Raw genomic sequence first — 13501 nt, forward strand, 5'->3', positions numbered from 1 at the left:
ATGTATTAATAACAATACTTTTGTTGAGAGAAATATGCAGCAAAAGTACATTTCTGATGGTTAGATACTGTTATCATGGAACTGTAATTAGAATACTCACTATGTATAATAAAATAGCATTAAAAAACTATCACAGAACAGTATCTCTTAAGTTCATATGGTATACTGTACCCTAACTAAAATGTTTCACCTGTTTCAATTTAAACTACTCCCTAAAACAACATTCAACTGAAAATTCTGATACATCATGATGCCATTAAGACTATTTAATACAATAATCTTCCACATTTTATCAAGGACCTGACTACCTGATGAAATTACAAAAAAGTCAAGAGGCTATGAGACACCCTAATGAAGACTTACAGGAGCACTGTACTATGTAACTTACCAGGTGTACATCCCTTGAGAGGATCCCCTTCAAAACCATTGCGGCACCTGCACTGGGCATTATGGTCACTGTTGATACATTCAGCGTTAGTTCCACAAGGATCATCTTCACACGGGTAACGACAGGCATTGTTAATGCAAGCTTGTGTTGAGGGGCAGTCACCATCGCCACGGCAACCCGGAGCTAAGGGTATCCAGGTTAGTTGTTTTTTCATGGTTAAAGGGTTAAGTGAGGTGGCACTGTATTGCAATTGAATATGTTCCATATGTGTAACATTATTAAAATATTTAGTAACTTTAATCATCATATTTCTGTACTGGAGGGAGTGAAACATGCATAGAGACTGAAGGAAATTCAAGGAAAAAAATTCATGTCTGACTAGCAATCATCAATGCCATTAGCTATGGAATAACTTGAAAAATATCAAGTCCGCCTATAACATTGAAAAATGCCCTTTTCAGCCCTGAATTCTCTCAAAGAATAACCACAGTTAGACTTAGAAATTCAGGGGACAGAACAACAAGGGTCTGATAAGTCATCTTACTGATAACATTGTCAATGCTGCAGAAACTATAGGGATCGCCTGTGAAGCCCGGCAGACAGGTACACACAGGGCGGTGAAGGATTGTATCACACTGGGCATTAGCAGTGCAAGGATTGGCCAAGTCACATGGATCCCTGCAGTCACGATTATGGCAAACTTTTGATGGGGGACACTCTAGATCAGAGCTGCAGCCAGGAGGAGGGACTGGTGGTGGGTCAGAACAAATGAGGGGTCAGTCAGATGTCAATACTTTTTACATTCATTTTTGGTCACAGATGATGAGGGCTAAAGTCTTACCAACTCTATAAATTCAAAGCAACACCGAAGAAGAGTCTGCATTTCTATTATGTATTTCAATCTACCATCAGCTGGAAGACTTTCTAAACAAACATTATACAATGTATATACAGTAGTTAAAGAAAATTTATAGAGTGAATAAAACTGCAATATCAATGTTTCTTGCTCAATCATAAGGCATTATGATTACTTAATAATTGACTTTTCTTTAACAGTTATGGAATGACTGCAATTTATCCTGTAGTTGCTAGATCAAATTTTCAGGTTTCTCTTGGTAAACCAATGCTCTCATCATTGCTAAGAATATAAACAGTACTGTACAATATTTGATTTATTAGGTCTTATCGTCAAGATGCTTAAACTATTAACAGTCCTTCCACTAAAAAGTGATGTGCATATATATATATATATATATACATATACATATATATATATATATATATATATATACATATATATATATATATATATATATATATATATATATATATATATATATATATATATATATATATATATATATATATATATATATATATATATATATATATATATATATATATATATATATATATATATATATGTATATGTATATGTATATATATATAAATATATATATATGCATATATATATATAATATATATATATATATATATATATATATATATATATACTGTATATATATAGTATATATATATTCAGAAGCATTCACACAACACATACACACTAGATACACAGCAGTACAAGATTTCTGGAATGCAATACGTTAACAAGATTTCTAATGATAGGAAGCTAATTCATTACAGTTTGGTCATCGGCATTACACCATTAGGCTATTTTACGCTAATATATGATGAGAATGATTTTAATTAATATAAATCTTTAATAGAATAAAAAACTGATTATTTTTAAACTGTATGCTGTATTGAAGTTTTCACAGCTACACTAGTTTCAGCATTTTAAAACAAATTAGTCTTATTTGCTGTCAGACCTAAAATATGCAATACTGTAGAACTAAAACTATTTTGAAAAGAAACCTAATCTCTTTTATTAACTATGCAGTATTCAAAATTTTAGGGGACCATATGAAAATTGTGAATGCTTTGTATTTCTGATTTTCAGTTTCAAAATCAATTATGATATCAAGAGAAATCTTGGACTGCTACATGAACATTTGAATTAGAGCTTAGATATTAGTAAATACACATTCTTTCTATTATACACAGACTAAGAAATAATCTTTACATTTAACTACCAGTACTTTGATAAAACTGAAGCTGGTAAGATTGAACTTGATAAGAAATATATAGGTGAAACTGAAGGGTACCTTTCAGGCACTCGTTGCGTGGATTTCCAGTATATCCAGCTGGGCAAGAACATGCAGTCCTATGTAGTCTGACACTACATTCAGCATTGAGACCACAAGGGGACCCAACTACACATGGATCTATACATGAACCCAAGCGACACCTTTCAGAATCACGACAATCTCTGTCAATTTTGCACTTCCCAGTAGGGACTGGTGTAACAGGTGTGATGGGTGGGCGAATGGTCACCCCATCTGTAGGTGTAGTTGGGCGTGAGGTGACTGAAGCTGGGAATAAGGGTTGGATAGGTGAATACAAATAAGTTGTGAAAAATATATATAGTGTTGATGCTGAAAAGTTAGTACAATATTAATAAATAAGACTTACAAATAATAGTCTACACGTCACTGATGTAGGGTGGCCATGATGTATAGTGTAACAAAACCCAGTATACAAAAGATATTACATCTGAAGCACCTACCAAATAGTCAGTCCAATTAATTCTACAGTAGGTCTATAGTATATTAACCCTGAAAATGTTAAAAAAGACTATGCTACAGTATACAGTACAAACAGACTAATCGTCTGTCTGTCTTTAAATGCTGTAAAGTGCATAAAACACAAATAAATAGCTGAAAATATAAATACTGTACAGGACCAAAATACAGTACAATGTACTACTTCTACAAAGATTATAAGAAGGGTGGCAATGCACTCATCAATACTGGATAAAAAAAAAGAAGCTGTAAAAAGATAAATAGCAATAACATACACGCACATACATACATATACAGGTATTAGGAAAATTAAAAGACTCTGGATGCATGAAGTATAAGTAGAAGAAAACAACCAAGAATGTAAGAAAAATGACCTCCGTAATTTAAATGTGATTTTGTTTCAGCATATTTTCATGTACCAAATAAAACTGTGTGGTTCAAGTCCTGCTGTACAGAGAGGACCTGCCTAGTACCTGGTAGGCACTCCATCAGTGGATTTCCCTTGTGGCCCTGTATACAGGCACACATGGGATGGTGTTGAATGGTGATACACTCAGCCTTGTATCCACATTGCACATTTGTGCATCCATTTATGCACACCCTACCCTGGCACAACTCTTGACTTTCACAGTCACTGTTGGTCCTGCAGTACTGTGAACCAACAGGGACAATGTTTGTAGAATGAGTAGTTGAAATGACATGTGGAATGAGAGTGAGTGCTGGAATGAGTGGAAGTAGGGCAGAATAAGTATCATTGTCTGAAGATGAAGTTACTGAACTACTAGGACTATCTGTAACCTCAACTGTTATATTATTATCAATACTGTATACTTCAGTTGTCGAAACTGTTACTCTGGTAACTGCGATTGGGGAGACTGTACCATTTGTTGTTTTATTTGCAGACTCTGGAGTTTCACTAATAGGGAATTGAACACTTGAATTTATGTTGCTTTGGTTTTCTGTGATACTGGTAAGGTTATTTCCAACTGTTTCAGTCATAATCTCCGCTGTCAATGTTGTTTGAGGTGGAACCACAGTGCTTTCTACAATAGCTTGAGTAACATTTTCTATATGCGCAGTTTCATTAAACCTGAAGGAAGTATATAATTCATCAGGTGCAGGTGAAGTTACTGGGGGTTCAACTGATTGTTCATTACCAAGAACTGACAGTGGACTAGTAAATATGCTGTCTTGAAAATATGATGGGTGTGTTACAGTGTCAGATTCAGAATCATGTGAACTAACAGTTTTTGAATCTGAAGACCCATCAATTTCAGCATCTAATGGATTCTTAGTCCCAAAAGTTAAGGGTCTCTTAGTTTCCAGAAATAATGGCTGGTCAGTTTCAAGAATGTAAGGTTTAGATGTTTCAGGAAAAACCTGAGGCCTATCAGTTCCAATGCCTATAAATCCACCAGGCCCTGGACTAAATGGTTTTTTAGTTTCTATGCTTTCTGGTCTTGCTGTTTCAGGCTCTAACAGAGTATCATTTTCTGTATATACTGGTAAACTAGTCTCATTGTCTGAAGGTTGAACAGTTCCTAGATATAATGGTTTATCAGACCCTGGGTCAGAGGGTCTAAGAGGTACCAGATCAGAAGGTAAACCTAAATTGGCTTCTTGACTGACTGAATTATCAGTCACAGAACTTACAGGGCTATCAGATCCTGGAGTTAAAATGCTTTCATTATCAGGTGTCTCTGTTCCATAAACAATTGCAGGATCTAATGGATTTTGAGTTTCAAGCCCTTCAGACACATTGGTTCCAACAACTGGAGATCTTGTAATTGAAGGATCTAATTGATCATCAGTTTCAAGCCCTTCAGACACATTGGTTCCAACAGCTGGAGATCTTGTAATTGAAGGATCTAATTGATCATCAGTTTCAAGCCCTTCAGACACATTGGTTCCAACAGCTGGAGGTCTTGTAATTGAAGGATCTAATTGATCATCAGTTTCAAGCCCTTCAGACACAATGGTTCCAACAGCTGGAGGTCTTGTAATTGAAGGATCTAATTGATCATCAGTTTCAAGCCCTTCAGATACATTGATTCCAACAGCTGGAGATCTTGTAATTGCAGGATCTAATGGATTATAAGTTTCAAACCCTTCAGGTACAATGGTTCCAACAGCTGGAGATCTAGTAATTGCAGAATCTAATAGATTATCAGTTTCAAGCCCTCCAGGCACATTGGTTCCAACAGCTGGAGATCTTGTAATTGCAGGATCTAATGGATTATAAGTTTCCAGCCCTCCAGGCACATTGGTTCCAACAGCTGGAGGTCTTGTAATTGAAGGATCTAATTGATCATCAGTTTCAAACCCTTCAGACACATTGGTTCCAACATCTGGAGATCTAGTAATTGCAGAATCTAATGGATTATCAGTTTCCAGCCCTCCAGGCACATTGGTTCCAACAGCTGGAGATCTAGTAATTGCAGGATCTAATGGATTATCAGTTTCCAGCCCTCCAGGCACATTGGTTCCAACAGCTGGAGATCTAGTAATTGCAGGATCTAATGGATTTTCAGTTTCAAGCCCTCCAGGCACATTGGTTCCAACAGCTGGAGATCTTGTAATTGCAGGATCTAATGGATTATAAGTTTCAAACCCTTCAGGTACACTGGTTCCAACAGCTGGAGATCTAGTAATCACAGAATCTAATGGATTATCAGTGTCCAGCCCTTCAGGCACATTGGTTCCAACAGCTGGCAATCTTGAAATTACAGGATCTAATGGATTTTCAATTTCAAGCAATTCAGACACATTGGTTCCAACAGCTGGAGACCTTGTAATTGCAGGATCTAATGGATTGTAAGTTTCAAACCCTTCAGGTACACTGGTTCCAACAGCTGGAGACCTTGTAATTGCAGGATCTAACGGATTATAAGTTTCAAACCCTTCAGACACATTGGTTCCAACAGCTGGAGATCTTGTAATTGCAGGATCTAATGGATTATAAGTTTCAAACCCTTCAGGTACACTGGTTCCAACAGCTGGAGACCTAGTAATTGCAGGATCTAACGGATTATAAGTTTCAAACCCTTCAGACACATTGGTTCCAACAGCTGGAGATCTTGTAATTGAAGGATCTAATGGATTATAAGTTTCAAACCCTTCAGGTACACTGGTTCCAACAGCTGGAGACCTAGTAATTGCAGGATCTAATGGATTATAAGTTTCAAACCCTTCAGACACATTGGTTCCAACAGCTGGAGATCTTGTAATTGCAGGATCTAATGGATTATAAGTTTCAAACCCTTCAGGTACACTGGTTCCAACAGCTGGAGACCTAGTAATTGCAGGATCTAATGGATTATAAGTTTCAAACCCTTCAGACACATTGGTTCCAACAGCTGGAGATCTTGTAATTGCAGGATCTAATGGATTATAAGTTTCAAACCCTTCAGACACATTGGTTCCAACACCTGGAGATCTTGTAATTGCAGGATCTAATGGATTATAAGTTTCAAACCCTTCAGGTACACTGGTTCCAACAGCTGGAGATCTAGTAATTGCAGGATCTAATGGATTATAAGTTTCAAACCCTTCAGGTACACTGGTTCCAACAGCTGGTGATCTTGTAATTGCAGGATCTAATGGATTAAAAGTTTCAAACCTTTCAGGTACAATGGTTCCAACAGCTGGAGATCTAGTAATTGCAGGATCTAATGGATTATAAGTTTCAAGCCCTTCAGACACATTGGTCCCAACAGCTGGAGATCTTGTAATTGCAGGATTTAATGGATTATAAGTTTCAAACCCTTCAGACACATTGGTTCCAACAGCTGGAGATCTTGTAATTGCAGGATCTAATGGATTATAAGTTTCAAACCCTTCAGGTACAATGGTTCCAACAGATGGAGGTCTTGTAATTGAAAGATCTAATTGATTATCAGTTTCAAGCCCTTCAGACACATTGGTTCCAACAGCTGGAGATCTTGTAATTGCAGGATCTAATGGATTATAAGTTTCAAACCCTTCAGACACATTGGTTCCAACAGCTGGAGATCTTGTAATTGCAGGATCTAATGGATTATAAGTTTCAAGCCCTTCAGACACACTGGTTCCAACAGCTGGAGATCTTGTAATTGCAGGATCTAATGGATTATAAGTTTCAAACCCTTCAGACACACTGGTTCCAACAGCTGGAGATCTAGTAATTGCAGGATCTAATGGATTATAAGTTTCAAACCCTTCAGGTACACTGGTTCCAACAGCTGGAGATCTAGTAATTGCAGGATCTAATGGATTATAAGTTTCAAACCCTTCAGGTACACTGGTTCCAACAGCTGGTGATCTTGTAATTGCAGGATCTAATGGATTAAAAGTTTCAAACCTTTCAGGTACACTGGTTCCAACAGCTGGCGATCTAGTAATTGCAGGATCTAATGGATTATAAGTTTCAAGCCCTTCAGACACATTGGTTCCAACAGCTGGAGATCTTGTAATTGCAGGATCTAATGGATTATAAGTTTCAAAACCTTCAGGTACAATGGTTCCAACAGCTGGAGGTCTTGTAATTGAAAGATCTAATTGATTATCAGTTTCAAGCCCTTCAGACACATTGGTTCCAACAGCTGGAGATCTTGTAATTTCAAGCTCTTGAGGCTCTTTAGTTTTAAAACCTTGGAATCCATCTGAGACAGTCTCTTGAGTGCTATCAAAGCCATGTAATAAAGGCCCATCTGTTCCAGAACCAAATGGTTCACTTGTTACAAGACCTAATGGTCCGTCACTTCCAGAGACTTCAGGGCTTTTAGTTTCAGGATACAGAGGTCCAACAGTTCCATGATCTAAAGGATTTTCTGTCATGGGGTATAAGGGCATACCAGTTCCAGGGTTCAAAGGTGTACTAGTGCTAGTTCTTATTGGTATATCTATTCCATATTCTAATGGTTTTTCAATTCCAGATATTGGAGGATTGTCATTTTCAGAGAATATAGGCTTATCAGTATTAGAAACTGTAACTTGATCTATTTCATACTCTGAAGGTTTGCCAGTTCCAGGACGTAGAGTTATATTATCCACAGAACCTTGAGAGCTCTCAGTTACAAGGCCTGGGGACTTTTCCATTCCAAGATCCAAAATCTCATTTTCCGTAATGGGAAGGTTTTCAGTTGTTGTAAGATCTGAAGGTCTGTCAGTTACAAGAACTAAAGGTTTATCAGTTCCAAAAACAGCAGGGTTCTCCGTCGTAAAATGTGGAGTGCTTACAGTTTCAAAATGAGGGGATCCAACAGATCCTTGAGGCATATCAGTTCCAAGAACTGCAGGTCCATCAGTTGTAGAACCTTGAAGACTATCAGTTTCTGGATGTGGTCTAATGGTTACAAACTGTATAGTGCTAATGGTTCCAATATCTAAAGAACCTTCTGTCATAGGATCTAAAGGAGCCTCAGTTTTAGGACTTAGAGGTGTACCAGTACCGGGTCCTAGAGGCATCTCTGTTCCAGATTCCAAAGGTCTTTTAATTCCTTGACTTGGGGTACTGTCATTTTGAAAGACCAGAGGCCTATCAGAATTAGGATCTAAAGCATGATCTACAGCATCTATCAAAGGTTTATTAGTTCCAGGATACAGAGGTCTAACACTGTCAAAACTAAGAGAACTCTCTGTTATATGGCCTGGAAATTCCTCAGTGTCCAGGCCTGAAGTTATATTATTTCCATGGATAAAAAGTATTTCAGTCGTTGTAAGACCTGAAGGTTTGCCAGTTGCTGGGACTAGAGATATGTCAGTTTCAAGTACTATAGGATCTTGAGTTTTTGAATATGGAGGGCTTACAGTTTTATTATGTGAAGGTTTAATACGAGCAGGATCTAATGTTGTTACAGTTTCAGGTTGCTGAGATGGATCACTCACAGAATCATGAGAAGTCTCATTATTTCTAGAAATAAGGGGTCTTTCAGTTGTTGTAAAACCTAAAGGTCCATCTGTAGTAGGGAATAGAGGTATATCAATTTCAATTTCAGTCTTGGAACCTTGAGAGCTATCAGGACTATCAGTTTCTACATGTGGTCTTACAATACCAAATTGGGTAGAACCCTTCATTCCAGGATCTAAAGGATTTTCAGTCATAAAACTTACATATACATCAGTTTCAGGGCTTGTAGGTGTACCAGCATCAGTTTCTAGTGGTACATCTGTGCCAGGTCCTAAAGGTCTTTTAATTCCTTCACTAGGGGCACTGTCATTTTGAGAAACAATAGGCCTATCAGTTTTAGGATCTAAAACTTGATCTATTTCATAACTTAAAGGTCTATTACTTCCAGGATCAGGTCTAACATCTTCAGAACCCGGAGAGCTCTCAGCTATGAGATCTAGATAAGTATCATTTTCAGAAAAGAAAGGTCTTTCTGTTGTTGTAAAACCTAAAGGCATGTCAGTTGCATTGACAAAAGGTATATCGGTTCCAAGAACCACAGGGCTATCAGTTCCAAAAATTACAGGCCTATCAGTTCTAGAACCTTGAGGACTAGTGACATCTAAATTGTCTCCTCCTGTTTCAAAATGTGATGGGCTAAAAGTCCCAGGATCTAAAGTAATTCCTGTCGTAAGACCTAATGGCACATCAGTTCCAGGACTTGTAGGAGTACCACCACCATTTCCTGGTGATATATCTGCTTCAGATTCTAAAGGTTTTTCTACTCCAGAACTTGTAGTGTTATTTTGAAGGATTGAAGGCTCTTTGGTTTTTGAATCTAAAACTTGACCTTCTTCATAATCTACAGGGCTATCAGTTCCAGAATAATGAGGTATAAGACTTACAGAACTGGGAGAGCTTTCGGTTATAGGACCAGAGAATGTCTCATTTTCAAGATCTACAGGTCTATCAGTGATAGAATCTTGAGGGCTATCAATTTCAGTATGTGGATGTCCAATAATTGTAGGACTTAATGGTCTCACAGTTCCAGGTCCTAGAGGTGTATCAGTTCCAAGAACTCCAGGTCCATCAACAGTAGGACCTTGAGGCCTATCAGTTGCAAAATATGGTTTTATAGTTCCAGTATGCGGAGAGTCAAGAGTCCCAGGATCTAAAGGGCTTTTTGTCATAGGACCCACAAGTATGTCAGTACCAGTCACTAATGGTATATCTGTTCCCGATTCTAAAGGTCTTTTGATTCCAGGACTTATGGTACTGCCATTTTGAAGGACTAGAGGCCTATCAGTTTCTAAAACTAAAATCTGATCTATTTCATGAGCTAAAGGTTTATCAGTTTTGGGATGTATAGGCATAAAATCCCCATTAGCTGGAGAACTTTCAATTATGGGATCTGGGAACTTTTCATTTTCAAGATCTATACTCACATTTTCGGGAGTAAGTCTTTCAGTTGTCGTAAGACCAAAAGGTCTATCAGTTACAGGAACTTGAGGTGTACCAGTTCCAAAAACTACATGGCTATCAGTCACAGAACCTTGAGGACTATCAGTTTTGGAATATGGAGGGCTCACAGTTTCAGAATGGGCAGGCGTGATACTTATAGGACCTAATGATGTCACAGTTCCAAGTACTACAGGTCTATGAGTCACAGACCCTTGGGGGCTCTCAGTATCTGGATGTGGTTTTATAGTTCCAAAATGTGAAAAGTTGATAGTTCCATGATCTAAAGGACTTCCTATCATAGGGCCTACGGGCACATCATTCCCATGACTTGGAGGTGTAGAAGTACCAGTCTCTAGTTGTGCTTCTGTTCCAAATTCTTGAGGTCTGTTATTTTCAGGACCTGTATTTACATTATTTCCAAATGCGGGAGGCCTGTCAGTTTCAGGATTCAAGGGTCTCTTTATCCCAGGGATTAATGGTTTATAATTTCCTGGATCATTTGGTCCAGGAATTTCAGGAGATAGAGGTCTTTGAGGTTCAGTGTCCAGAGTCCCATTGAAATTAAGAACAGCAGAACTGCTATCTCCCAGACCTTGAGAGCTAACAGTATCCACAGCTAAGGGTTTAGTAGTTCCAGTTTGCATTGGTGTGACCTTCCCAGAACTGAGAGTGCTTTTAGTTGTTAAATCTACAGACATATCAGTACCTGGACTTGGATAGCTATCATCCTCCAAACTCAGAGGTTTACCAATTCCAGGATGTAAAGGTTTAATAGTACTAGGGTACAGTGGCAATTCAGTCTTGAAAATTGTAGGTATGTCAGTTCCAGGACTCACAGACATATCAGTTTCAGAATCTAGAGGCCTGTTATGTCCAGGTCCCATAATACTATTGGTCCCAAGACCTGAAGGGATTTGAGTTCCAGGTACTGGAAGACTATCAATTGCAAAAGGCAGAGGGTTGTCAATTCCTGGATGTAATGGGATACCAATTCCAGGATGCAGAGGTTTATAAGTACCTGTTCCATGGTCTATAGGGCTTTCAGTTACAAAACCTAGAGGCTTGTCATTTCCAGGGCTTAAAGGCATTTTAATTTCCAGACCTAGATCTGTATCATTTTCAGAAATTAGAGGTTTATCGGTTTCATTAACAAAGGGTCTTACTATTTCAGGACTTGATTCACTAGAATTTTCATAACTCGGAGGTAGATCACTTACTTGGTCTAATGATACATCATCTTCATGACTTGGAGGTTTTTGAGTAACTCCAGTATCAAGATCTGTCGATCCATTTGTTTTAGTGCTAGGTACTTGAATAGTCGATAAATCCAGTGGCATTAAAGTGCTAGGTCCTACAGGTAAAACGTTTTCCTCTAACGATAAATCAGTTTCAATATCTAATGGCCTGTCACTTCCAAAATACAGTGGCTTGTCGGATGCAGGTTGTAGATGTGTCCCTGTTACTGGAGTATAAAAATTTCCACTAGAAATAACATCGTTTTCAGTGACAGTTGAAGGTTCTGTTGATGACAATGGAACATCAAAGGAAGAAATCACAGTAACTCCAGAGTGAGGATGCAAAGATACCGGGTCTGTTTGAATCCCTGGTATATATGTTGTAGTATCAGGTCTTTCTTCCTCAATATACTGGATCTCAGTAATATTTTCTGATATATCTATTGAAGAATCTGTGACAAACGTTGCACTGGTAATATTGTCATCTTTAGTGTCTCCTCCTATATTGAAAACTGGCCTCTTGGTTACTATTCCACTACTTGGGAAAAATGCTTCAGATTCCATTTCATTATCAACCGGAGGAAGAGTTTGAATGGTCTTATCAGGAATTGGTGTTGTACTTTTTTCTAAAGAATAGCTCTCGTTATTTATACTGTTAATAATTTCTTCCGGGAATAAAATGGGTCTCCCTGGATCTGTTCCATTGATTGTTGATAGAAAAGCAGTTTCCATTTCATTTTCTACTGGTGGAAGAGTCGGTTTTAAATATCCTGGAATAATTTCGGTAGTTTCATCTGGTTTTGCTGTTGAGGGAGCTGATCCATTTATTTGAGAAATAAAAAGAGTTTCCATTTCATTTTCTACTGGTGGAAGAGTCGGTTTTAAATATCCTGGAATAATTTTGGTAGTTTCATCTGGTTTTGCTGTTGAGGGAGCTGATCCATTTATTTGAGAAATAAAAGGAGTTTCCATTTCATTTTCTACTGGTGGAATAGTTGGTTTCAAATATTCTGGAATAATTTTGGTAGTTTTATGTGGTTTTGCTGTTGAAGGAATGGGTGTTTTACTTGGTGAATCTGTGATATCTGGTGAGGGCTGGTCAATATCTGATGGGAAAGAGATTCCACTTTGTGAGGAAAGGGTGACTTCAAGATAAGATTGAGTACCAGTGGTAGTATCAGTAACTTCAGTCATATCACTAGGTTCTATTTCTCCAGACGATGTGCTTATAGGTTCATGTGAAGATGGAGTAGAGATTAGGGATGAAGGGAAAGTGATGGCTACAGGAGTAAAATAAGGCTGGCCAGTGGGTGGGGTGGCAATATTTGTTGTGGCAGATGTGGTCGTATCAACACCTTCGCTGTCATCACTGAAAGTTAGTGTGCTTGTTGTAGTTGTGCCTGTACTGGTAGTGGTGAGGGTGCTGGTAGTGATGGTGGTGGTTAGGGCTGCAAGAGAAATATAACAACATTCGGTTCAGCATGCGACCCAGCTGTAATAATCCCAAAGATTTCTCCTTTTGCTATTCCTTTTTCTCCTATGTTTTGATAACTTCTATGACCTTATCTTTTAGTAAGCCATGGCTATATTTCCACTGATTTTGCTCATAGGAAACATTGAAAATATTTAGATTTTAAAATGGATATAACTACTATTTCTAAAAACTACCGAGCTTTGGATATACTGTATTAAAATGGAAGTTTAACTTGAATAAAAAAAAGTCAACATTCATAAAAGAGCAATCCACAAAAGAGAATTCTATTTAATGAAATTTATTTATGAATGACATGGACCTATAAAACACTCATGTGATTGTAGGTTATGCTTCTGCATATTTATCAACATTTAATTTCAGCTTGCTAGTTCACGTGTTCCGGCTTCCCTTGCTGGTAGCCACTGTATTTCT

At 37.8% G+C, this 13501-nt stretch overlaps 1 protein-coding gene across 1 annotated transcript in view; it reads right to left on the minus strand.

Moving 5' to 3' along the window:
- The window catches only part of LOC137641274 (uncharacterized), a gene marked incomplete at its 5' end in the record, with an annotated part of 145611 nt that overhangs the window by 87402 nt on the left and 44708 nt on the right, over nucleotides 1-13501 (minus strand). Inside the window, 4 exon segments of the mRNA XM_068373702.1 lie at nucleotides 389-571; nucleotides 933-1136; nucleotides 2557-2823; nucleotides 3507-13043. Coding sequence (XP_068229803.1) covers nucleotides 389-571; nucleotides 933-1136; nucleotides 2557-2823; nucleotides 3507-13043 — 10191 coding nt within the window.

This window comes from Palaemon carinicauda, chromosome 5 (assembly GCF_036898095.1).
Source record: "Palaemon carinicauda isolate YSFRI2023 chromosome 5, ASM3689809v2, whole genome shotgun sequence".
Lineage (NCBI taxonomy): Eukaryota > Metazoa > Arthropoda > Malacostraca > Decapoda > Palaemonidae > Palaemon > Palaemon carinicauda.